The sequence below is a fragment of the Notolepis coatsorum genome (genome assembly GCF_963971535.1).
Source record: "Notolepis coatsorum genome assembly, chromosome: 5".
NCBI classification, from domain to species: Eukaryota; Metazoa; Chordata; class Actinopteri; order Aulopiformes; family Paralepididae; genus Notolepis; species Notolepis coatsorum.
Window position 1 is genome coordinate 146,022,272 of NC_140169.1, and position 27,851 is coordinate 146,050,122.

General features: G+C 43.4%; 3 protein-coding genes across 3 annotated transcripts; all 3 read right to left on the bottom strand.

Moving 5' to 3' along the window:
- Window positions 1-475: 475 nt before the first annotated feature.
- On the bottom strand, window positions 476-3,742 carry rdh14b (retinol dehydrogenase 14b). Its single transcript, XM_084313846.1, has 2 exons — window positions 3,379-3,742; window positions 476-1,784 (listed from the first exon to the last, which is right to left on the bottom strand). The coding sequence occupies exons 1-2, from the start codon at window positions 3,727-3,729 to the stop codon at window positions 1,155-1,157; spliced, it is 981 nt and encodes a 326-aa protein (XP_084169972.1). The 5' UTR covers window positions 3,730-3,742; the 3' UTR covers window positions 476-1,154.
- An 8,013-nt stretch (window positions 3,743-11,755) lies between these two features.
- LOC311229138 (UDP-glucuronosyltransferase 2C1-like) lies at window positions 11,756-21,035 on the bottom strand. Its single transcript, XM_084315165.1, has 3 exons — window positions 20,730-21,035; window positions 20,513-20,649; window positions 11,756-14,234 (listed from the first exon to the last, which is right to left on the bottom strand). Exon 3 carries the CDS (start codon window positions 14,230-14,232, stop codon window positions 12,649-12,651), a length of 1,584 nt encoding a protein of 527 aa, XP_084171291.1. The 5' UTR covers window positions 14,233-14,234; window positions 20,513-20,649; window positions 20,730-21,035; the 3' UTR covers window positions 11,756-12,648.
- A 3,275-nt stretch (window positions 21,036-24,310) lies between these two features.
- Window positions 24,311-26,025, bottom strand: LOC311228711 (UDP-glucuronosyltransferase 2C1-like; the record flags this gene model as incomplete). Its single annotated transcript, XM_084314648.1, has 1 exon — window positions 24,311-26,025. One exon carries the CDS (start codon window positions 26,023-26,025, stop codon window positions 24,445-24,447), a length of 1,581 nt encoding a protein of 526 aa, XP_084170774.1. The 3' UTR covers window positions 24,311-24,444.
- Window positions 26,026-27,851: the final 1,826 nt, after the last annotated feature.

A 27,851-nucleotide genomic window follows, 5' to 3' on the forward strand; every position in this document is an offset into this window, starting at 1 on the left:
TCCAGAGGAGGGGACCCGACAGATCACATCCATCCAGAGGAGGGGATCCGACAGATCACATCCATCCAGAGGAGGGGACCCGACAGATCACATCCATCCAGAGGAGGGGACCCGACAGATCACATCCATCCAGAGGAGGGGACCCGACAGATCACATCCGTCCAGAGGAGGGGACCCGACAGATAACATCCGTCCAGAGGAGGGGACCCGACAGATCACATCCATCCAGAGGAGGGGACCCGACAGATCACATCCATCCAGAGGAGGGGACCCGACAGATGACATCCGTCCAGAGGAGGGGACCCGACAGACGGACATGACGCTGAACCCCGACGTCGGCTTTTCAAGATGCATTATATTCGTGCAATACAATGTTGGCTACGAATTAAGGCACTGGGTCCTATGTACACTACTATACAATATACAGTTTTTACTCGATATCCTTATGCTATTTCTAAACTATACAAGAACCACAACAGTTCTTTCCCTAAAAAGTGACCTTTATTTTAGCGTTTATTGTTCTCATGGATCCAGACGCAGCAGAGTACATTTACACATGAAACACTTCAACAGAGGAAACCAAGTAGCAACCATCTTACCCTCCTGCTCCTTCCTCTTATCAGTCTCCATGCTGCAGTACACCTGACCGCAGCATGCAGCTGCTCAACTAGCTACTATTCTGCTTTTCTTTCGAGCCACCCAATAAAGAGTAAATGTCAAAAGTTAAAACCTATTTCCCTTTGATGATTTCCACGAGGAAGCCCGAATTCCTTTCAGTTAATTTTGATATGAGCCTAATAAATAAGAACACCGATTAAGAAAAGTACAGGGCAGCCAGCGCTATCTAGGATTCCAACAGGGAGCCCCGAATATTTAATATTCCAAAAGTGCAAATCACGCAAATCACTAAAGTCACTCAATCAATCAAGTCGGTCAACGAATCATCATTTTAAACAGGCACATGAAAGATAACCTCACTCACCACAACCTATAGTGCATTCTCACATCATCACACTCACACACTGGATTCCGATTCATCCGTGACATCATCCTCCTCCATCATCCCTGACTTGACTTCATTCACACAGTCTTAATAATCAAAAAGAGTTTATTTGAAAAAGAAAACGATAAAGAGGGGCCGCTGCTGCTCTCGTTCACCGCGCGGCGCCGGCGAGCCCCACCATCGTCTCACTCAGCGCCCACAGTCGCCCGGCCGCCTGGTCGTCCGTGGCCTGGGCCAACAGTTCCTCCTCCGCGCAGTTGGCGAAGCACTTCCCCGACACGCCCTCCACCTCTGGGGAGCAGGCCAGGTACAGGGGCGTCTGGGCCCCCTCCAGCGGGCTCTTGAAGAAGGCCCGTGACACCAGGTAGAACAGGGGCCTGGCCAGCAGGGGGACGTGGACGTGCCTGCCCAGCCGGGTCCTCACGATGCCTGGGGTGAGGGCGTTGACCGTGACCCCCGTGCCCTCCAGGCGGCCCGCCAGCTCGCGGGCGAACAGCAGGTTGGCCAGCTTGCTCTGGCTGTAGCAGGAGGCCTTGTTGTAGTCGCTCTCCTCGCTGTTCAGGTCCTGGAAGTTGATCTGGCCGTACTTGTAGAGCTTGGAGGAGACCACCACCACGCGGCTGGGGGCGGAGCTCTTCAGGAGGTCCAATAGGAGGTGGGTGAGGAGGAAGTGGCCCAGGTGATTGACGCCCAGCTGCATCTCGAAGCCCTCCTCCGTCTTGGCGTACGGACACTGGTAGACGCCGGCGTTGTTGATGAGCACGTCGATCTTGGATTCCTCCTAAATTAGGCACAAACGGATTACGAGTCACATTTGATTTAAAAACCCCATCTGTCAATTTTGATTTAGATTTTTATTTTATTCGCACATATTATGAAATAAATACATAATACAAATATGATATTTATAAAGTGGATTTGCAAGTGAGGTAAGACACCCGTCAGGGCTTATGTTATTAAAACCTCACCTCAACTTAAACATTTTAATCATAAGAAGGGGGGGGGGAATAAAACAAATAAATAAATAAAAAATGATAAATACAAGGTTAAGTAAAAAACACTGCTTACAATAATCAAATAAAAGAAACAGCACAACAACATGATATATGAAGTGGACAAAATAGTAGGATTTAAATTAACCAATGAGCCAGAAATACAAAAGTAAATAGTAAAGTGAAAAAAAACACAATTAGTCGACCCCGTTTCCTACATGGTGGTTATTAAAGTGATTAAAGCCGTCTACCTGGTGTGGGTGTAGCGGTCTATATCAGGTGTAGGTTGACCCGTCTACCAGGTGTAGGTTGACCCGTCTACCAGGTGTAGGTTGCAAATCTGGTATGTCATAAATGTATAGATGTAGTAGCAGTACTGTCTATCTGTATGTCGTGTGTGTGTCATATGATGAATTGAAAATGGGGGACCCTGATGTAAACAAGACGAAAGTCTTTCTCTGGTCTGCATCCCCTTAACAATTGTGTGTATTGAGCTGTACTGTACTGTACCCATTCTGCAATCTGTTAATAAACTTTTCAATCAATCAATCAATAGGTTGAGCTGTACTGACAGAAGTTCAACATCTATCAAATGAAGTTAGTAAATGTAATCAGCAGCACCGTGGCCAGCCCAGCTCCAGTGACCGCAGCCTGGATGAGGTGAGATGACAAAGCCTGCCTTTGTACTGTACTTTACAATGACGACTAGAACGACCTAGATCAGTCATTCTCGCAGTCGCAGGTGACATTGGTGGCAGCACTGGCAGGCAGGCATTCACTATCTATTTTTATGTAAAGCATTTTGAATTGCCTCTGGCTCTGAGTGAGTGTATGCAATGTGGTCTATAAATAAAGGTCACTTGATTGATTGAATTGAATTGATTGATTGAAAACTCTATTAACAGATTGCAGAATTGGGTACAATACAGTACAGCTCAACACAATTGTTAAGGGTAGCAGACCAGAGAAAGACTTTCGTCTGGTTTACATCAGGGTCCCCCATTTCAATTCATCAGGACATATATGACATACAGATAGACAGTACTGCTACATCTATACATTTATGACATACCAGATTTGCAAATACAGTACTGTTTGTGATACAAGACGAGTCCAGAAAAGAGAGTATATACATTTGACGTAACATTGACACTTGCCTCAGAGTTGTTGTGAATGTGAATGGGACTATGGTGAATTGAAAATGGGGGGACCCTGATGTAAACAAGACGAAAGTCTTTCTCTGGTCTGCATCCCCTTAACAATTGTGTGTATTGAGCCGTTCCCTATTGTACCCATTCTGCAATCAAGTTAATAACATGTTCAATCAATCAATCAATGTAAAACGGATTTAGTTCCGGGAGGATCCAACCAACAATAACGTACCTTAATCATGTCCTCACAGAAACTCCGCACTGATCTGAGTGACGCGAGGTCCAGGTGCTTGACGACCACCTCTCCCTCTCCGTGGTGGTCCTTCTGGATCTCCAGCGCCGCCTCCTCGGCGCTCCGCCGGTCCCTGCAGGCCATGATCACCCGGGCCTGCAGTCCGAGCAGCTCGCCGGCCAGGGCCTTCCCTATCCCGCAGTTGGCCCCAGTCACCACGACGGTCTTCCCCCGCATCGTGTCGGCGGGGTAGCGGAGGAGCTGCGCGGCTTTCTGCCGCGGGAACCAGCGGCGCATGATGAGCAGGACTCCGCCGCCGACAACAGCGGCTATAATCACCGCTACGGACATGAGGAGGAGGGCAAGTACTACTAGCTTACAAAAGAGTAACCGGACGAACGACAATACCCAAAAGTCTTTGCAGTATTTTGACACGTGCTACTAGTGAAACCTAGGAATCTTTTTTTGCATTGTTGCCCCCTGCTGGTGGCGGACCGGAGGGCTGATGAATGAATGAAAATGATGAATGAATGAATTAATGAAAACTTTATTTAACAGATTGCAGAATGGGTACAATACAGTACGGCTCAATACACACAATTGTTAAGGGGATGCAGACCAGAGAAAGACTTGCGTCTTGTTTACATCAGGGTCCCCCATTTTCAATTCATCGTGGGTAGAACTTTTATTACAATAAAACACAAGATACTTGTGCCCTCTCTAGTGATAAGGATAAACACTCAATGAAGAAACCCAATCCCCTTGTTGCCACACATCTATGCGACTCGGTTTATTCTGAGGACTGAGAAGAATTTGAATCTGATCTGAATCTGAATCTGAACTTTCTTTCCTATCTTTCTCGATCTCTCTTGTTCATGCTCACAATTTGTCATGCTCTTGTTCTAAACCGTACTCAAATGCATTAGTCCTGTCCTGCTCGTGTGGACATAACATATACATAAAGAATACAGCAAGTAAAAAAAAATATATAAATTATTTATTGACAGAAATAGATTTTCCAATGATATTAAATTACAATGGCTATACATAGGGTGTGTTACAAATTAATCCAACAATGACTCAATTGGACTCCAGTTCTTTCAGCAAAACATACATTCAACCAGGAATACATTTGATTTACCTCAGATACTTTCAAGTGTTCAATTCAGTTCAGTTCAGTTCAGTTCAGTTCATTTCATTTTTATTTCGGATATTGGACACATAACAATGGTCATTCCATAAATCGCCAATGTTTTACATTTACATACATGCATTACTACACACATATACCTGCACATGTCTACACACATACACATCTACCAATATTCATACATGCATGTATGACTACATGATGTTTATAGAATTGCTCTGTATATACACATATATATATATACATACATATCCATACACACATACATGGCAAAGAGCACCCCATAGTTGGTATACAGCTTATTATTTATAATATGATACAGTATTCATGGATAAATATGATGATTCATACATTAGTGTTATATGGCATGTATATAACGTGATATTGTGGAAATCACAATGAATGAGACAAGCAGAAGGAGTATCGAGTCTCTGAACTTTACTTCCAAACAAATCCAACAGAACCAAGGTACAGCCACACCCTTAAGTCAACTCCTCCTCCCCCCCCCCCCCCCACATTACAGCAGTGGTCACCAACCTTTTTAAGCCAAAGATCACTTTTATTTTTTTTGGTGAAGGCAAGATCTACATCACTTTTCACATCAAAACAAAAGTAGAACTGTAATGTGGACTCTCATATTATTAACATTATAAAATGCTAATTGTAATATGTTTGTCAAAGTAGAACTGTAATATGTACTTTCTCAGTCAGTGCTAAGCAGTGATGCCACTAACGCGTTACTTAGTAACGCGTTATTGTAATCTGATTACTTTTCCCCGAAAATAGTAATCTAACGCGTTAATCTTTACAAGCCAGTAATCTGATTGCAGTTACTTGTCCAAGTGGCTGCAGCGTTACTATTTTGTTACTATCTCATCATAATGCAGGCGGAATGCAGTATTTTCTTTCGTTTTCGACAGTCAAATATATGTTTGGAAAGCTTTTCCTTGTATTGGGGAGTGACGTCACAGCACGCAACCTGGCGTGTTGAGCCATGCTGGTGGGCGCGGCTGTTATTGTTATTTTCAGGCTGACCTAAACTGCGCGCTAGCAGGGAGAAGCTCGCGCTCGTATTCGTAACGCTTTCTTGCACTGGAAGTTCACTAGTCTACTTAACGTTTGTTAAGCCGGGTGAAAAAAACATTCACTTTGCGGAGGAAACAAAATACTGTCTACCGCATATGGAATATACAGCACAGCACGACCGTCGACTTCTACAGGACTCGGAGCTGCACCACCAGCCAAACAGTATGTTCCACCTTTGAGTTAAACATCTTTTGCATTGCACTATAATTCATGAACATGGAACATTAGTTACACCATACTGCAGTATGTAGGTTGTCAGTAGCACACTGACAACACTGCAGTATATATATTCCCTCCCCGCCGTATATATTTCCCTCCCACCCACCCACCCCCTCCTAATGTACAGTCCCCTCCCCATCATATGTATATACTCTGTCATGATCTAGGGGTAACAGTACTGTATATTTGAATACCGCTTATGTCACAAATGTATCAGTACTAAATACCTATATGTCCCTATGCCATAAATGTCATGTATGTTGTGTATGTCATAAATGTCTATATGAATTGAAAATGGGGGACCCTGATGGAAACAAGACAAACGTCATTCTCTGGTCTGCATCCCCTTAACAATTGTGTGTATTGAGCCGTACTGTATTGTACCCATTCTGCAATCTGTTAAATAAAGTTTTCATTCATTCATTCATTCATTCATTCATTCATTCATTCATTCACACAATAATAAATAATAATAACGTAGAACCATATCTGAATGGGGCAGGCCTCAAAGGTAGGCTACATATCAGCCTACATGTGGTGTTATTGACCATTTATCTTTTCGTGAAATCTATAGATCTATAGATAGCAAGATAGGCCTACCTGCCCTATTAGTACATTTTACTCAAACTGAGTACATTTTACTAAATTTTTTTTGTCATTCTTATGTTGTGGCAGCAGCAGGGACGACGACTTCGTAACCTAGTTACTTTCAAAGTAATAATAATCAAGTAATCAGTAAAGTAACTAAGATTACTTTTTAAAGGAGTAATCAGTAATCAGTAATCGGATTACTTTTACAAGTAATCTGTGGCATCACTGGTGCTAAGTGCAGTCATCTTATGCAGCATCACTTTTCACATCAAAACAAAAGTAGAACTGTAATGTGGACTCTCAGGGAAAGATCTAAAAAAAATATATATATATATATTTTTTTTTCAGGGAAATATCTACAGGGAAAGTCTCAAAGATCGACCAGTCGATCGCGATCGACGGGTTGGTGACCACTGCATTACAGTATAGTATACCTGCAGTATATAATAGTGTATACAACCTATATATAATGTGATATAAGATATTGAAAAGAGCTACAGGTCGTCTCTATATATCTCAATCACCTACTCGAGATATAAAACCCGCGGCCGCTCGATATCCCCCGGCGAGGTGCTAAACTCGCCAAGTTCTCGAGTCAATTACTATTTCTGTCTAGATTACTTCAAGTCACTGGTCTAGTTATATCCAGTTGATATGAAATGTAATCATGAAGAGTTGTTAATCTCTTCTTGTTTGAAATAAACCAAATGTATGTCTTAGGAGATCTCTTATAGCCTAAAAAAACAATTATTTTGTTATTATCATCATCATCATTATTATCATCATTTTACGAAAGGGCTTGTTATACTGCTCATTTGAAAGCTTGGTTGTAATACTACTTTGTTAATAAGTATTACTACTGTACTAACACGTAATCATTGTTTGCACGCCCCAGCACCTCCTGTCCTCCTCCTCCGCCAGCGGGATCGACCATCCAAACCCTGCAGTGATTTAGACGGATCGATTTCCCCCATAACTCGACAGAGTTCGTCGGACACAGAGATACCGGAACCCGCAAACAACCAACATTGTCATGTATATTATTTATACAGTACATAGCATGTATATATATATATATAATATATCTTTTTAGCTGAAAAGCATTAACCAGTCAATTGATTCAATCTGTAGTACATGCTGCCAGTACAAATAGTCACCTTCAGAGGAAATCAGGGCGCGGCTGGTATTTGCTGGCAGGAATCAGTCCAAGAACTCAATGGATTATAAAAAGTCATTTTTATTTCAATGAAGTTACAAAAAAAGACTGTATTGGAAATATCCATTACAGTTTAAAAGATTATATAAAACAAAACATGTCATCTCTTAAGATCGGCTTGTGCCTGCCAAAGCCAAAACCTGCATCTTGTCTTCCAAAGTAACACAATGGTAAAATCTTCAAAATCTGGCTTCTTGAAGGAAGAACAGTCACTTTTATATCGATCCGGCATCACATTGCTATTGGCCCAAAAACAGTTGTGATGTAATTTCACTAGCCAACCAACGTACACTACATAGTAAGGATGGACTCCTCCCCTTCTAGTCATTACATCTCCTGGAGAAGTAACAGATTACCTTGTGTTGGAAATCACCTATCTGTTACTAGCAGAGGCCAGAGTGGAAAGTCCCTTCTGGAGCAGAGAGGCCCCGTACATTCCTCTGGGCTCCAGTCATTATTGAGAGGGAATAACTGGCCTGTGTTCCTACAATACACAATATACCTGTACTATATACAACATACAATATATATTGTATATTGCATTGTATATATTGTATATATATATAAATATACAATACACCTGTACCAATCATTGGTTTTACTCTATGCAGGCAGGACAGGGTTAACATGTGCCGACTTGCTCTCAGCTCGGGCCTGCTCTTAGCTCAAGGCCACAGAGAGAAGCACATTCCCCCCCCCCCCCTCTAACAGAGACTGCACTTCTGCCTCCATTCCGACTGCACATTAACTGTAACATAGTTTTAAAGTGTATAAAGAATATACAGGTCACATACATAGCTCCAATCATACACAAAAACACAAAAACACCATACAAAGTGTCACTCGTTGACTTGTGGCACTTAACATGTGTTTACACATGTGTTCACACTAGGGGTGGGAATCATCAGTTTCATCACGATACGATACGATATCGATTCTTTGGACAACGATACGATATTTGCCGATATCACAAAGTCTGCCACGATACGATACGATACGATTCAATTCAGGTGCCTGCGATCGATATGAGGCGATATTATGTGCCCATTTAACACAATCAGTCACATTTAGATCAACAAAAAAAAGGCTACGGAAATATCAATTGATGTATTTATTTTTGAGCTCTTCCAGACATTTAAATTAAAAACAATCTATTGTTTTTAATACAAATAGACCTCCTGTTCACTTTTGTTTTTATATATTGAGCTTTAACACACACACACACACACACACACACACACACACACACACACACACACACACACAGTCCCCCACAGCCCCCACCCCTCCTCCTTCCAAGTCCCCTCTTCACTCTCCTGTTCTCTCTCACGGTTAGCTGCTTAGCTTTTAAGCAGCCAACGCGACGTTCATTTAGATATTTAACGCGACGTTGGCATAAAGGAATGGCGACGATGCAACGCCTGTTATATGCATTTGACCCGTTGCGGGGAAAAAACTGCACAGACTTATATCTGCTCGCAAAATAGACGCTCTGTAGTGCTTTACAGCAGACGCAAACACTGCTGTAATGTGTACACAGAGTTTCACAATACTGGGCGCCGGCGGATATGACTCGCGGGGATTTTCAAAATAAGAGTATCGCAATATGAATCGATCTTTTTACGTTGCGTCGATCCTATTTGATTATTGATAATAGATCGATATATCGATCTGGATCGATGTATTGTCCCACCCCTAGTTCACACATAACGTGTTTCTTCTCAATTCCTTTCTGACTGGCCTGGGCATTACCAGCCAGAATGCATATCACATCTAGACACCTATAGTAACATATGCCTAGATTTAAAACAAATATATACAATAAATGTAACTGAGGGGTACAATTCCCTGACTGTATTAATCAAGTATTAGTATCATTAAACTACTACCGTCTATGTACATTACTGGCCAATACCGTACACAAGTATATGATGAGAACTTCTCCACAATAACACGATTTCCACACAAATACTCGTTTAGAATATTTATTACATCAAAAGGGTATTATTACATTACTTTAATTGCGCTTATAAGGCAAATAGAATGTGCATAGGCAAATCAATAATGAATGTTAGGAATTATCTATGGTACTCAAGGGAGATACTGGAGATACTGAAAGGGGGGTACTACCGGTTGTAAGCCAGCAGGGGGAGGCAATGCTCTATACAAAGTCAATGAGTCCACGGAGGCGATATCACCCCTGTGTCAGCGGGGAAAGCAGCAGCTGTAATCCTAGGGTGCGCGCCGCAGATGAAGCCGTGGAGTCTCTGCTCCGACAGAGACGGGCTCGAGTGATGTCCTCACGGGCCTGTGTAGATCCCACAGTAGCAGCGGGGTAGGCGGTTCTCTGCTCCAGCAGCCACAGTCAAAGCAATAATCCTGCCGGAAGGTGGCTCTGCAATCACCGGTGTAGGTATCCTCCGTGGTGCGCGGTGGTTCACGGTTGAACTTGACGTTACTATCCTTATTAGCACGCGGCAATAAGTGCTCTATGTAGACACACAATTACCCACTTCACGTGGTCTTTGACTCGTAATGAAGGCTTTTACTAGTAGGGAGCGAACGATACGTTAAACAAACGTAGTAGGATAACACGAGACTCTATCTTGGGGCGATGCGAGCCCTACTCTGCCCACGTTGCGTAGTGGGGAGAGACGTCACTTGGATAACTGGAACTGAACGAGACTGAACGGGACAAGGGACTAAGAGGAATTCTACATTTCTTGCGCCCTATTTATATGCACGGTGAACAAATAGTACCATTCGTATTTCGGTAGCCGTATTCCTACGCGGAACCGGGGCTAGTTGGGACATGTTCGTCGGCACTATTGAACTTGACTCAAGGGGCCTGTCTGCTGGCGCCAGGTTCTTGTCCAATGAGAGAATGAACTATTATGGGCTGTAGTAGACTAAAGGGATATTCAGTGTATATGTACAAAGAATATACAAGGGATATCAAAACGATATACAAATATTATGCAATATATATCAATCAGTAAATACATATATTCGGTTTAATCTGACCCTTTGTAACAATAAACATATGCTTAAACCTTTTACATCCCACAATTGACAGAGAGAACAGGATGTCATTATAACCAGTGTCACTAGTTGGCTGTGACACTTTACAGATATATAGTATAATATATATACAATATATAATAGTACCATAATATAATAGTATATAATCGTGTAAATATAGTTTAATATAATATAATAATTAATTCGAATATTATTATATAATGTAATATAATATAACGTATAATACAATATCATATGTATTTTTTATTAATTAAATGCAATTAAAGCTCTTCTTCCCTTCTGCACCTATAAAAAATTAAAATAAAAGAATTGTCTAGATTTGAATTGATTTATGTTTTCACAATATTTTAGTTCATCTTCTAATCTAGTCTAACCCATTCCACAGGGTGGCTCCGTAAGAGAGATTTGTTTTCATCAGTTTTTTTTTATTTAATTTTTTTATTATCTTTTCCCCCCTCCTTTTTCCGATTTTTCTCCCATCCCACTGTTAGTCGTTATGCCAATTCCCAACCCCCTTCCTGGTTGTTGCGCGCACCCCCCCCCCCCCCCCCCCCCCCCCCCACTGTTGGTCCGAGAGGCCGGAGACTGTCGCATGCTTTCCTCCGACGCATGTGCAGCCAGCCGGCAGCCAGCCTGGCAGCGCAGATTCTCACTGGGAGAGTGTAACGTGTGGAAGGTCGCACTACCTCTCTCCAGATCCTACCCTCGCTGTGCAGGCGCCCCGACCGAACTGTAGGGGTCGCTGTCCACAACGCCCAGGACCCACCCACGGCTTTCCCTCCCCCTAACTCAGCCAAACGAGTTAGTATAGCGATCAGCCCAAGCCAAGGCAATGCCGACTCTCCGGGAGTCGAGACCGCAGCCTCTTGCATTGGTGACGAGCACAATCTCCGCTACGCCACCTGACCGCCCCTATCGCAGGTTTTTTTGAAGTTCAATGGTTTGAACAAAGTGGCATGATGCATTAACCATTTCACTACCACATTACAGTACATACGGTTAACCGTTTCACTACCACACTACATGCCGCCTATAGTGTGGTAGTGAACGGGTTAACCGTCTGTAGTGTGGTAGTGAAAGGGTTAACACGTTGTTGTGTGGCAGTGGAAAGGGTTAACCATTTGGTAGTGTGGTAGTGATAGGGTTAAAATAGCCACACAAACAACAATACAGTGTGGATGTAATGCATGTGAAGTGGAAGCATGTATTAAAAGGCTATGGTGAAGAGATAGGTTTTTAGCGTACTTTTGGAAATATTTAGTGCGCTAGCCTCCCTAATGTTCATATGTAAAGTGCTCCGTAGCTTTGGTGCGTAATGAGCTGCGTAAAGGCTGCATCCCAGATTTAGTTTTGGCTGTTGCCGGGAACTTTAGATGAATCAGCAGTAGATTATCCTAATGTTCTTGGGGGCACATAGTTGACAAGAGAGTTGGCAGTGAGAATTGCAATGTTTGTTTCCAGAAAGAAGAAACCGTTGAGGAGAAATAGAGGACTCAAGTGATGTTTCCTTTCAAGTAGAGTTCAAAAGCTGTGGGGGGAAAAAACATCTGGGATTTGTTTCCACATGTGTAAAGAGTTAAAGACCCCATGAAGTTATTTCTCTTTTCTTGTTATTTTATTGTTATTTTCTTGTTATGTATGTATGTACCTATGCATTATATAATACATTTACAACATTAGTTGTAAAGAACATGTTTTATATATCAAAATGTTCATTCATACAAGATCCTCCTCCTCACCTACAACTACAAGTCCCTGCACGGGTTGGCCCCTTCCTACCTGACCAACCTACTCCACCCTACACTCCAGCACGATGTGACCTGAAGCTGATGGCACTGGTTCTGAAAAACCCAAGAAGCCATTCTTAAGTAAAGGTAACTTTAATGTTACCAATTTCCTATAACAGTATCTGTAAAAAAAAGAAATGCATGCAGTATACATAGCTGTATAGGCCTACAATATGAATTTATTGCTTTTTCACTTTATGCCTGCAATACACTTTGCGCCATAAATACTTAATTGCTACAATACTGACAGTTGTTAGGAGCAAAACAACTGCTAACAAGAATGCTACAACATCAACAGAGTGATACTGAATCCAGGACATCTTGTAGGACTCTGTCCTTAAGTGAGCAGCTCCCTTGTGTCTCATAACAAACTCTATCCAGAACATGGCTTTGTCCAGAGGCTTCATGGGCTGGTCTCTGTGTAGCCTGGAGAGCCTCTGCATGTTCTCCCTGTAGGATGGTTCATATAGAACTGCCTTCAACGCCTCCAGGAACATCTCTTTGTTTACAGTGGCAAAGTCCAGTACTTTGGCAACACCCTTTGCTTTCATCCTTGAGAAGTTATCGTCCTGGTCGAACATCAGAGGCAAACCAACTAGAGGAGTGCCATGGTAGATAGCCTCCTGAAGCCCATTGGTGCCCCCATGGGCAACAAAGACTCTGGTCTTGGGGTGTCCTAAGAGGTCATTTTGGGGAAGCCAGTCCAGCAGCAAGGTGTTGGTGCCCAGGGTAGATGGTCTCTTTCCATTGTGCCTCCAAATAACTTTCTGAGGTAATTGGGCAAAAGCAGCAGCAATGTCTTCCACTATGTCCTCAGGAAGGTTCCCTACCAAGGTCCCTAAAGTCATTACAATGACGCCATGTTCTCCAGAGCTCTGGACAAAGTCCTCCAGATCTTGAGGAAGGGGCTTGGAGGACTTGCACTGGAAACCACCCATGTAGACGATGTTTGGCATGGTGGGACGGGGAAACTCAAAGGTAAAGTCGTTCCTCATCAGCCAGATATCTGCCGCCTGGAACAGCTCCATGTAGTGGACATCAGGGCCAAAGTAACGGTGGACAAATGGTATATAGTTAGGGTCTGTGACGTAGGCAACTTGAAGACGATTAAAAAAATAGAAAAGGATGTTCTTGATTCGTTGGGAAAATGTCATCTTGTCAGTAAGCTCTGCTCCAGGGATTGGAACGTATGAGAATGGAGAGGGGGCAATAGCATTGTGGCCCTCCCCCTGGACGGTCCATCTCACGTTGAAAACCAGAGGAAGACCCAGGCGATGAGCCAGCAACACCCCTCCACCAATACCCGGGTCTGTCAGAACCAGGTCATACTTGGCATCTCGAAAGCTCTGCATCAGTTTGGCATCCTCAAATACCTGTTCCATCGTATCTACCATGTCTTTGTGCAGCTGATAGAACTGTTTAACCATCTCTAGTTCCAATGAGAAACGAGCCCAAGCAGAGGCACCATCACGCCGGAAGCTCAGTATTTTGGTCACAAATGTCCCAAATTTCTCTTTGTCAAGTCCTGCAGAGGAGTTGAGGTTGAACGTTTTGTAGTGAGGGGAGGCAGCCTGGATGTACCAGTTGGCTGTTGGCCGTATTACCGTGATTTCATGACCTCTGGAGTAGAGCTCTTCAATGAGGACTTTCATGTTGATCCAGTGGCTTCCATCCAAAGGGAATACCAGGATTTTCCCTCCATAAATGCAGGGCATAGAGCAGAGAAGCACAGCACATGCCACCAGGGTAAGTCGGTCCATCATCTCTGAGGAGAAAGGAGGATAGACAGCAGTTAGATGGGTCATTATTTTGGGGAGAGATGCGTCAGGTCACACCTTATGGTTCAGCAGACTCTGTTATCTAATCTATGCATGTGGTATTTTTTAGACCTGGCAAATGCATTCGGTTCGATTACCGCATTGCATTATTTGGAGTACGTTTGATTCCCTGGGGTTATTGTAAACTTGGTGAAAGCATACTTCCAAGATATTATAATGTGCTTTAGTACTACAGATTTTACAACCACATGGCAGAGACTAGAGATAGGCATTATGGCAGGGTGTAGGTGGGGAGAGACGGCAGGGCGGGCTGCGCCTCTCACCAATTAGGGCTTGCATGGATGACATGACATTAGTGACCAAGACAGTGCCTTGTACAAAAAGGTTACTGGAGAAGTTAAATGATAATCTCAAGTGGGCTAGAATGAAGATTAAACCTAGTAAATCGAGAAGCATTTCATTGACCAGAGGGAAGGTAATAGAGAGAACGTTTTACGTAGATGAGGAGGAAATTCCATCCATTGATTGATTGATTGATTGATTGATTGAAAACTTTAATTAACATATTGCAGAATGGGTACAGTACAGTACAGCTCAATACACACAATTGTTAAGAGAAAGACTTTCGTCTTGTTTACATCAGGGTCCCCCATTTTCAATTCATAATGACATTTATGACATACACTACAGATATACAGATATAATAATCTAATCTAATCATCTAATCATGACATTTATGACATACATGACATACAGATATACAGTACTAGGCCTGCCACGATAACACATTTTGCTGGGCGATTAATTGCCCCCGAAAATATCGCGATAAGCGATATTATTGCGACCGGTTAGAGAATTTTTTTGAGAAATTTATTTCCCAAAACTTTTATTTTGAAGCCCACCGCTCCGTCTTTTCCGGTGTTTAAGACTTTTATTTTGAAGCCCACCGACCGGACCGGAAGTATTGTTGTGATTATCCTAGCCGACAACTTGTCTCGTCCGGTTGTGTTTTTTAGTTTTAACGTTAGCTACTAACGTTAGATGCAGCTACTACAGGCAATCAACGATGAGGAGGAAGCGTCAAAGCAGTATTATAATAGAATAGCTGTGGTGCGTAGGCACTGCAGCACGACTCGAAAACGACCTGTTATAATAAATTAATTCATGTTTAACTTGTCCCCGTCTCCAGTCCTTTGACTAGCCCCACCCGTTCATTGTAAACAATGATGCATGTAATTGTATTAACGTTATTCTGTGTTATTCTAACGTTACACTACAAATAACGCTACTTGGTTAAAAGGAGCAACACTATTGAGAAATGTAGTTAAGCTATGTGGTGTTGCCCCACGGAGCTCCTGTGCTGTGCTGTAGTAAAGCCAGCGGCCCGCCTCCCAACACGGACAGTGACTGACAAGGGGCACTGGTTCCGCCTCATTAAAACAAACGCGCAAATAGCAATTAATCGCGTCCGTCAAAATCATTGCATTCATTTAAATTATCGCGGCAATTAATCGATTTATTGCTTATCGCGGCAGGCCTATACAGTACTGTTACATTTGTGACATACAAGATATGCAAATATACAGTACTGTTAAACAGATCCTAACAGTAAATATATACATACGAGGGGGAGGGAACTGTACATTAGGAGGGGGTGGGAGGGTGGGACGGTTCAGACATTTACGGGGGCCAGTTTCGAATTGCAGCCTCCCGTAGGTGCTCTTTGAGAGAGGTTTTGAAGGTGGGTAGTGATTCACATTCCTTTACAGCTTTGGGTAGGGCGTTCCACATTGATGTGGCATAATTGCGGAACGTGTTTAGTCCCTTGTTTGAGTCGAATCTGGGTTGGACATGATTTGTGGAACTCCTTCGGGTGTTGTGGTCGTGGTATTCACTGACCTTTGGGAAGTATTTCAACATGTACATGGGTACCTTAGTGGTGTAGTGTATCTTGTAGACCAGGCCCATTGCAAGTTTCTGAACTCTGTCGTCTACTCTTTTTTTTGTATCTATTTCTTTTTGTTTCTTTTTTGTTTCTTTACCAATGTTAGTTGTTATGTCAATTCCCAATCCCCTTCCTGGTCATTGCGCACTCTACCCCCTACCGTTGGTCCAGGAGGGCGGAGACTATCACATGTGTAGCCAGCCCACCGTTTCTTTTCACCTGGCAGCGCGGACTCTCACTGGGGGAGTGTAACGTGTGGAAGGTCACACTACCTCTCCTAGATCCTTCCCTTGCTGTGCAGGCGCCCCGACCGAACTGTAGGAGTCGCTGTTTACAATGATTAGGACCCACCCACGCCGGCTTCCCACCCGCTAACACTGCCAATTGTGTTAGTATGGACGGTCGGCCAAGCCGGAGGCACCACAGCCAGATTCGATCCCACTGGCTCTGTGGTGGTAGACAGACGCTTAGTCCGCTGCGCTACCCGGCCGCCCTTCTGTCGTCTACTCTAAGCCATCCTAGGTTGTCAAAATGGGCAGGGGTGAGGTGGGTTCTAGGAGTAAGGTCAAGCAGTAGTCTGACCAGTTTGTTTTTTGATGTTTGTAATCTTGTTTGTTCAGGGTATTTTTGTTGTACCACCTACCCAAGCCAGTGAAAAGTTTGGGTAGGTGGTATAATGAGGAGTTGAATGATAGTGAACAGCAACTTAGGAAAGATGTTGTAGAGGGGATAGGAAGGATAGAGGTGTCAGAGCTTCCAGGCAAGTTTAAGTTATGGTGGTCCAGTTTGGTTTATTCCCTAAGTTGATGGCCATTGTCAATATATGAAGTACCAATATCAAAGGTAGAGAAAGGCTTGAGGGATTGGTTCATTCTTACATTAGGAAATGCCTAGGAGTTCCTAGTATTAGTAGTGTGGCATTGTATGAGAAAATCATTCTCCAGCTCTCAGTAACAAGTCTAACACAGGAATGCAAGTGTGTGATCATGGTGAGAACAGAGTTGTTGCTATCTGGCAGCAAAGATACAGTAGTTAGTAAGTTGTTCCCAAATCCAACTAGCGGGAGGAAATGGAAGACAGGCAGTACAGAAAGCAGAGGCAGCTCCTAGGCATACAGACATTATAGGTACAGTAAGGTGCAGCAAGGCCGGGGGGCCTGGGGCTCAGCCCAGGGAAGCCAGTATGGAGTGAAGCAGGTCCCACAGAAAGGAGGAAGCTGGTAGTGGAGCAGGAGGAAGTAGTGAGGTGTACAAATGCTGTGGCCCAGGCTAAGCAGGGACAGTGGATTAAGTGTGGAAAGTGTAGAGATGATGAAGATTAGTTGGAAGGACCTGTGGAGTATGGAAGAAAATCATGTAAAATTCCTTATAGGAGATACTTATGATGTGCTGCTATCACCACAGAACCTAGAACGGTGGGTAGAGATGGGGACCCGTCGTTCAGAGACCGCAACGTTGAGGCATATTATGTCGGGCTGTAAGACTAGTCTTTCTTTCTGGAGACAGGTTTTGAAGAGCTTAGTGGCAGGAATTGAAAATAGAAGACGTCAGATGAATTCAGGATGTAATCGGATGGAGGGTGCAGCCATTCAATTTGTCGGTGAGGGAGAGAAATGTAGAAGAGGTCGGTTTTTAGGCAGGCATGAGTCAGGCCACCTAAATGGAGCTACTGATAGGGAGACGCAGGTAGATTTGTTGCAGAAAACATGTTCCAGGAGAGATAGATGGCACTAACTTGAGGCCTGACCTAGTATTATGGTTTCGTAGTCAGCGGTTCGTTTACTTTATAGAATTGACTGTGCCTTGGGAGGATTCAGTGGAGGAGGCGTATGGAAGGGAAAAGCTCAGATATGAAGACTTGGCAGCAGAAACTGAACAGCGAGGATGGAAAGCTGGGGTTTGTCCGGTGGAAGTGGGATGCAGAGGATTTATAGCACGATCGACTATCATTATTGGGAGAGTTGGGGATTCGTGGGCGGGAGTTTGCGAAAAGCAGTGAATGAGACGTCGGAAGAAGCATTGAAAGGCAGTCAGTGGGTTTGGTTGAGGAGAAATCATGTCAGCTGGGGGCCTAAGTAAACAAAGGGTAAGAGTATTCCTTTTCTTGTCGGTTGTTTCTGTTTCATGTGTGATATTGGTGTTATGAATTGTTCTGTTGTTGACAGGATAACAGGGAGGTTCAGCGTGGGGATATCATGGACAAGTGGAAGCCAGCATGGAGGGGGGTGGTTCAGGGACACTAGAACTAACAACAGTTGAGTCTTCCCGAGGTGTCGTGGGCCTAACTTGACGAAACACCAGTGAAGGGAGGTAACCACTTGATAAGCCTGGAGGAGATATGCTGGCTGTCGCTGCCTAGCTATGGACATGTTGGATTGTGGTGGCCATTGGGGGCCATGTGGTAGAGTATGTTTCATCTGCATTATAAACACCTGGAGCTCACATTTTAACCATGTCCTCCTACACACACAAACACACACACACACATATATATGTAACGGTTATGACATCGTCTGTGTGTCTTTTAAGGGTGAGAGTGAGTTTAACCCATAGTACCGCTACTCACCCCAGTCACTTCACAACATCTGTCTGAAGTCCACCATGACTGTGCTTCGCGGTACCATCCGTTACACTCACCCCCCTTAAACTCACTCCACTCCACCCAAGGCATCCGGGTCGTTCGGCACCAATGTAACGGTTTTGACATCGTCACCTTAAACTTCGATGCCCCGAGGGAGTTTCGAACCCATGGTCTCCCACACCGTGGGCAACAGCACAGACCGCTATATACCAAGAAGTGAACTCACTGCTTTGTAACGTGTCTGTGTCTTTTAAGGGTGAGAGTGAGTTTAACCCACAGCACCGCTACTCGCCCCAGTCACTTCACAACATCTGAAGTCCATCGTGACTGCGCTTCGCGGTACCATCCGTTACATATTATATATATACATATGACCTTTTGATTTGACCAATATGAGTCACATAGATGTGTGGCAAGGGCATTGGGTTTCTTCATTGAGCGTTTATCCTTATCATTAGGGCACAAGTATCTTGTGTTTTATTATAAATAGAAATATCAACTCGTTATTGAAAGTATTTTAGGTATTTTTTTAATAATTAACATTTAAAAATAAGATTGTCCTATTTTTAAATATTTAAAGCTAGTCAGTAGTTTACTCAGCAGTTGAGTAACTCCATTTATATATTGCACCTTGGGTCTCATGAAATTATTATTATTGTATACTTAGATACGTTTGCACCCTGTGCTATTTAATGTACAATTAGTAAGAGTACATGCATGAATAAAAAAGTTGTACCCAATTTCCCAGATATATCAACACATATGTATGAATGTAAAATTTGTAAATTAGTAACAAAAATAATTCATATTTTATTTATTTTCTTGACTAGACGATAACAGAATTACTATTTTGATAATAGGTTTCACTCTCTTCACCGTTTTCCCTCTGTTTGTACAGACAGCTTCAGTGCAATCTTGTAGTAAATCATTGCTATTTAACAACATTGTTCAGATAATGGTCTCAAACCATTATGTTACTACAAATTAGTAACATACATTTATTTAGGAAATCTTTGGGAACCCCGACTATTTTATACAAACTTCTAAGTTGCTGTTCTAAGTCAAACCAAGAAGAGACATTACATTTCCTGTATATTAACAAAAACATGTTCTGCAGTAAGATTCCTATTCTTAGGGGATATATTATGGGAAAAGCATTTAGCCTAGTCATTGTATGGATTTGACAGTCTGAAATATTGTTTAGGCGCTGGTGAAAAACGACATAATGTACTCCTTGCTGTTTGGTCAAGTTTTGAAATCTTCAGGTTAATAAACCAATAATTGTTAAGGGGATGCAGACCAGAGAAAGACTTTCGTCTTGTTTACATCAGGGGCCCCCATTTTCAATTCATCAGGACATATAATTGACATACACGACATACAGATAGTATTAGACAGTACTGCTACATCTATACATTTATTATGACATACCAGATTTGCAAATTAACAGTACTGTTTGTGATACAAGACGAGTCCAGAAAAGAGAGTATATACATTTGACGTAACATTGACACTTGCCTCAGAGTTGTTGTGAATGTGACTATGATGAATTGAAAATGGGGGGACCCTGATGTAAACAAGACGAAAGTCTTTCTCTGGTCTGCATCCCCTTAACAATTGTGTTGAGCCGTACTGTATTGTACCCATTCTGCAATCTGTTAATAACATGTTCAATCAATCAATCAATGTAAAACGAAATACACACGGATTTAGTTCCGGGAGGATCCAACAATAACGTACCTTAATCATGTCCTCACAGAAACTCCGCACTGATCTGAGTGACGCGAGGTCCAGGTGCTTGACGACCACCTCTCCCTCTCCGTGGTGGTCCTTCTGGATCTCCAGCGCCGCTGGAGATGAATTGAAAATGGGGGACCCTGATGTAAACAAGACTAAAGTCTTTCTCTGGTCTGCATCCCCTTAACAATTGTATGTATTGAGCTGTACTGTACTGTACCCATTCTGCAATCTGTTAATAAACTTTTCAATCAATCAATTTCAAAACCGCCTCCTCGGCGCTCCGCCGGTCCCTGCAGGCCATGATCACCCGGGCCTGCAGTCCGAGCAGCTCGCCGGCCAGGGCCTTCCCTATCCTGCAGTTGGCCCCGGTCACCACGACCATAGATATATATAGATATCTATGACCACGACGGTCTTCCCCCGCATCGTGTCGGCGGGGTAGCGGAGGAGCTGCGCGGCTTTCTGCCGCGGGAACCAGCGGCGCATGATGAGCAGGACTCCGCCGCCGACAACAGCGGCTATAATCACCGCTACGGACATGAGGAGGGCAAGTACTACTAGCTTACAAAAGAGTAACCGGACGAACGACAATACCCAAAAGTCTTTGCAGTATTTTGACACGTGCTACTAGTGAAACCTATGATTATTTTTTGCATTGTTGCCCCCTGCTGGTGGCGGACCGGAGGGCTGATGAATGAATGAAAATGATGAATTAATGAATTAATGAAAACTTTATTTAACAGATTGCAGAATGGGTACAATACAGTACGGCTCAATACACACAATTGTTAAGGGGATGCAGACCAGAGAAAGACGTTTGTCTTGTTTACATCACAGCCCCCCCCCCCCCGAACATTCAGAATTGACATCTGCAGTATATAATAGTGTATACAACCTATATATAATGTGATATAAGATATATAGTATAATATATATACAATATATAATAGTACCATAATATAATAGTATAATCGTGTAAATATAGTTTAATATAATATAATAATTAATTCGAATATTATTATATAATGTAATATAATATAACGTATAATACAATATCATATGTATTTTTTATTAATTAAATGCAATTAAAGCTCTTCTTCCCTTCTGCACCTATAAAAAAAAAAAAAAAAAAGATTGTCTAGATTTGAATTGATTTATGTTTTCACAATATTTGAGTTCATCTTCTAGTCTAACCCATTCCACCGGGTGGCTCCGTAAGAGGAGATTTGTTTTCATCGCAGTTTTTTCTTATTTATTTTTTTTATTATCTTTTTCCCCCTCCTTTTTCCGATTTTTCTCTCATCCCACTGTTAGTCGTTATGCCAATTCCCAACCCCCTTCCTGGTTGTTGCGCACCCCCCCCCTACTGTTGGTCCGGGAGGCCGGAGACTGTCACATGCTTTCCTCCGACGCATGTGCAGCCAGCCGGCAGCCAGCCTGGCAGCGCAGATTCTCACTGGGAGAGTGTAACGTGTGGAAGGTCGCACTACCTCTCTCCAGATCCTACCCTCGCTGTGCAGGCGCCCCGACCGAACTGTAGGGGTCGCTGTCCACAACGCCCAGGACCCACCCACGGCTTTCCCTCCCCCTAACTCAGCCAAACGAGTTAGTATAGCGATCAGCCCGAGCCAAGGCAATGCTGACTCTCCGGGAGTCGAGACCGCAGCCTCTTGCATTGGTGACGAGCACAATCTCCGCTACGCCACCTGACCGCCCCTATCGCAGGTTTTTTTAAGTTCAATAGTTTGAACAAAGTGGCAGGATGCATTAACCATTTCACTACCACACTACAGTACATGATACGGTTAACCCTTTCACTACCACACTACATGCCGCATATAGTGTGGTAGTGAACGGGTTAACCGTCTGTAGTGTGGTAGTGAAAGGGTTAACACGTTGTCGTGTGGCAGTGAAAGGGTGAACCTTACTGTATTGTCACAGTGAAAGGGTTAACCAAATTTTGGTAGTGTGGTAGTGATAGGGTTAAAATAGCAACACAAACAACAATACAGTGTGGATGTAATGCATGTGAAGTGGAAGCATGTATTAAAAGGCTATGGTGAAGAGATAGGTTTTTAGCGTACTTTTGGAAATATTTAGTGCGCTAGCCTCCCTAATGTTCATTATGTAAAGTGCTCCATAGCTTTGGTGCGTAATGAGCTGCGTAAAGGCTGCATCCCAGATTTAGTTTTGGCTGTTGCCGGGAACTGTAGAAGAATCAGCAGTAGATTATCCTAATGTTCTTGGGGGCACATAGTTGACAAGAGAGTTGGCAGTGAGAATTGCAATGTTTGTTTCCAGAAAGAAGAAACCGTTGAGGAGAAATAGAGGACTCAAGTGATGTTTCCTTTCAAGTAGAGTTCAAAAGCTGTGGGGGGAAAAACATCTGGGATTTGTTTCCACATGTGTAAAGAGTTAAAGACCCCATGAAGTTATTTATCTTTTTTTGTTATTTTCTTGTTTTGTATGTACGTTACCCTATGCATTATATAATACATTTACAACATTAGTTGTAAAGAACATGTTTTATATATCAAAATGTTCATTCATACAAGATCCTCCTCCTCACCTACAACTACAAGTCCCTGCACGGGTTGGCCCCTTCCTACCTGACCAACCTACTCCACCCCTACACAAGGAAAGGAAAGGAAAGATGAAATTACCTACCTGGGTTCCATCCTAGAGGCTAATCTTTCCTGTGACAAAATGGCATCCAATGTAATAAAAAAAGTCAACCAACGAACGCGATTCTTGTACCGGATCTCCTCTCTGGTAAACAAGAATACCCTGAAGACTCTAGCAGGAGCACTCATTCAAGGGTACTACGACTATGCTTGCACCTCATGGTACCAAAGCACCTCAAAGGCACTAAAAAACAAATTACAAACATCTCAAAACAAGCTAGTCAGACTACTACTTGACCTGACTCCTAGAACCCACCTCACCCCTGCCCACTTTGACAACCTAGGATGGCTTAGAGTAGACGACAGAGTACAGCAACTTGCAATGGGCCTGGTCTACAAGATACACTACGCGACCAAGGTACCCATGTACATGTCAAAATACTTCCCAAAGGTCAGTGAATACCACGATCACAACACCAGAGGGAGCTCCACAAATCATGTAAAACCCAGATTCGGCTCAAACAAGGGACTAAACACGTTTCGCAATTATGCCACATCAATGTGGAACGCCCTACCTAAAGCTGTAAAGGAATGTGAATCACTACCCACTTTCAAAAACACTCTCAAAAAACACCTACGTGAGACTACAATTCGAAACTGGCCCCTACAAATGTCCTAACCTAGTTGTACAGTAAATGACCAAGTAAGGCTTTGTCAGTATTCCAATGTACAGTGTAAAATGTGTGTGTGTCCCCTACCCAACCCCCCCCCCCCCCCCCCCACCTCCAATGTACAGCCCTCACCCAACCCCACCCCACCCATCCAACCTCCTCCAATGTACAGTTTCTACGCCAAATGTATATACACTCCTTTTCTGGACACTTTTGTATCACAAACAGTACTGTATTTGCAAATCTGATATGTCATAAATATATAGATGTAGCAGTACTGTCTATCTGTATGTCATGTATGTCATATATGTTATGATGAATTGAAAATGGGGGACCCTGATGTAAACAAGACGAAAGTCTTTCTCTGGTCTGCATCCCCTTAACAATTGTATGTATTGAGCTGTACTGTACTGTACCCATTCTGCAATCTGTTAATAAACTTTTCAATCAATCAATCAACACTCCAGCACGATGTGACCTGAAGCTGATGGCACTGGTTCTGAAAAACCCAAGAAGCCATTCTTAAGTAAAGGTAACTTTAATGTTACCAATTTCCTATAACAGTATCTGTAAAAAAAAAAAGGAAATGCATGCAGTTGAAGATATATACATAGCTGTATAGGCCTACAATATGAATTTATTGCTTTTTCACTTTATGCCTGCAATACACTTTGCGCCATAAATACTTAATTGCTACAATACTGACAGTTGTTAGGAGCAAAACAACTGCTAACAAGAATGCTACAACATCAACAGAGTGATACTGAATCCAGGACATCTTGTAGGACTCTGTCCTTAAGTGAGCAGCTCCCTTGTGTCTCATAACAAACTCTATCCAGAACATCGCTTTGTCCAGAGGCTTCATGGGCTGGTCTCTGTGTAGCCTGGAGAGCCTCTGCATGTTCTCCCTGTAGGATGGTTCATATAGAACTGCCTTCAACGCCTCCAGGAAAATCTCTTTGTTTACTGTGGCAATGTCCAGTACTTTGGCAACACCCTTTGCTTTCATCCTTGAGAAGTTATCGTCCTGGTCAAACATCAGAGGCAAACCAACTAGAGGAGTGCCATGGTAGATAGCCTCCTGAAGCCCATTGGTGCCCCCATGGGCAACAAAGACTCTGGTCTTGGGGTGTCCTAAGAGGTCATTTTGGGGCAACCAGTCCAGCAGCAAGGTGTTGTTGCCCAGGGTAGATGGTCTCTTTCCATTGTGCCTCCAGATAACTTTCTGAGGTAATTGGGCAAAAGCAGCAGCAATGTCTTCCACTATGTCCTCAGGAAGGTTCCCTACCAAGGTCCCTAAAGTCATTACAATGACGCCATGTTCTCCAGAGCTCTGGACAAAGTCCTCCAGATCTTGAGGAAGGGGCTTGGAGGACTTGCACTGGAAACCACCCATGTAGACGATGTTTGGCATGGTGGGACGGGGAAACTCAAAGGTAAAGTCGTTCCTCATCAGCCAGATATCTGCCGCCTGGAACAGCTCCATGTAGTGGACATCAGGGCCAAAGTAACGGTGGACAAATGGTATATAGTTAGGGTCTGTGACGTAGGCAACTTGAAGACGGTTAAAAAAATAGAAAAGGATGTTCTTGATTCGTTGGGAAAATGTCATCTTGTCAGTAAGCTCTGCTCCAGACATTGGAACGTATGAGAATGGAGAGGGGGCAATAGCATTGTGGCCCTCCCCCTGGACGGTCCATCTCACGTTGAAAACCAGAGGAAGACCCAGGCGATGAGCCAGCAACACCCCTCCACCAATAGCCGGATCTGTCAGAACCAGGTCATACTTGGCATCTCGAAAGCTCTGCATCAGTTTGGCATCCTCAAATACCTGTTCCATCGTATCTACCATGTCTTTGTGCAGCTGATAGAACTGTTTAACCAACTCTAGTTCAAAGGAGAAACGAGCCCAAGCAGAGGCACCATCACGCCGGAAGCTCAGCATTTTGGTCACAAATGTCCCAAATTTCTCTTTGTCAAGTCCTGCAGAGGAGTTGAGGTTGAACGTTTTGTAGTGAGGGGAGGCAGCCTGGATGTACCAGTTGGCTGTTGGCCGTATTACCGTGATTTCATGACCTCTGGAGTAGAGCTCTTCAATGAGGACTTTCATGTTGATCCAGTGGCTTCCATCCAAAGGGAATACCAGGATTTTCCCTCCATAAATGCAGGGCATAGAGCAGAGAAGCACAGCACATGCCACCAGGGTAAGTCGGTCCATCATCTCTGAGGAGAAAGGAGGATAGACAGCAGTTAGATGGGTCATTATTTTGGGGAGAGATGCATCACACCTTATGGTTCAGCAAACTCTGTTATCTAATCTATGCATGTGGTATTTTTTAGACCTGGCAAATGCATTCGGTTCGATTACCGCATTGCATTATTTGGAGTACGTTTGATTTCCTGGGGTTATTGTAAACTTGGTGAAAGCATACTTCCAAGATATTATAATGTGCTTTAGTACTACAGATTTTACAACCACATGGCAGAGACTAGAGATAGGCATTATGGCAGGGTGTAGGTGGGGAGAGATGGCAGGGCGGGCTGCGCCTCTCACCAATTAGGGCTTGCATGGATGACATGACATTAGTGACCAAGACAGTGCCTTGTACAAAAAGGTTACTGGAGAAGTTAAATGATATTCTCAAGTGGGCTAGAATGAAGATTAAACCTAGTAAGTCGAGAAGCATTTCATTGACCAGAGGGAAGGTAATAGAGAGAACGTTTTACGTAGATGAGGAGGAAATTCCATCCATTGATTGATTGATTGATTGAAAACTTTAATTAACATATTGCAGAATGGGTACAGTACAGTACAGCTCAATACACACAATTGTTAAGAGAAAGACTTTCGTCTTGTTTACATCAGGGTCCCCCATTTTCAATTCATAATGACATTTATGACCATGTAGCCAGCCCACCGTTTCTTTTCACCTGGCAGCGCGGACTCTCACTGGGGGAGTGTAACGTGTGGAAGGTCACACTACCTCTCCTAGATCCTTCCCTTGCTGTGCAGGCGCCCCGACCGAACTGTAGGAGTCGCTGTTTACAACGACCAGGACCCACCCACGCCGGCTTCCCACCCGCTAACAAACACTGCCAATTGTGTTAGTATGGACGGTCGGCCAAGCCGGAGGCACCACAGCCAGATTCGATCCCACTGGCTCTGTGGTGGTAGACAGGCGCTTAGTCCGCTGCGCTACCCGGCCGCCCTTCTGTCGTCTACTCTATGAAGAGCTAGCAAGAGCATTTGTATGTATTGTAGTGTATCGTAATTATTATGTATATCCTTTAATCTACATTTATTTTGATTTAAATACTGGACTATCATAGTCCTATGATTTATTGTGGATTTTTACTTTTAATGTTTGTGTGTCTAGTTTTATGTCATGTATCGTAATTATTATGTATATATCCTTTAATCTACATTTATTTTGATTTAAATACTGGACTATCATAGTCCTATGATTTATTGTGGATTTTTACTTTTTTTTTTTTTTTTTTTTTTTTTAATCTTTTTCCCCCTCCATTTTCCTCCGATTTTCTCCCATCCCAATGTTAGTCGTATGCCAATTCCCAATCCCTTCCTGGTCGCTGCGCACTTACCCCCCACAGTCAGATCATCTGGGAGAGTGGAGGCTACCACGTGCTTCCTCCGACACACGTCCAGCCAATCACCGCTTCTTTTCACCTGGCAGCGCGGATTCTCACTGAGAGGGCGTAGCGTGTGGGAGGACCACACTATCCCCCTCAGGTCCTATCCGCGCTTAGCAGGCGCCCCGACCGAACTGTAGGAGTCGCTGTTTACAACGACCCGGACCCACCCCGCCAGCTTCTCCCACCCTCTAATACAACCAATTGTATTAGTGTGGACGGCCAGCCAAGCTGGTGACAACCCCGGAGCTGTGAGCTGGATTTGGTGACGAACGCAATCTCCGCTCGGCCACCTAACCGCCTGTGGATTTTTACTTTTAATGTTTGTGTGTCTAGTTTTATGTCATGTCAAAAAAAATTGAAAATAAAAAAAATTGTTAAAAAAAAAAAAAT

What these genes read in the sequence shown, in the direction of transcription:
- rdh14b (XM_084313846.1), bottom strand. Translation starts at nt 3,729, where the DNA reads ATGTCCGTAGCGGTGATTATAGCCGCTGTTGTCGGCGGCGGAGTCCTG. An exon ending in TCTGTGAGGACATGATTAAG is followed by an intron (nt 1,785 to 3,378) that starts GTACGTTATTGT and finishes TGCCTAATTTAG; the next exon opens with GAGGAATCCAAGATCGACGT.
- LOC311229138 (XM_084315165.1), bottom strand. Translation starts at nt 14,232, where the DNA reads ATGATGGACCGACTTACCCTGGTGGCATGTGCTGTGCTTCTCTGCTCT.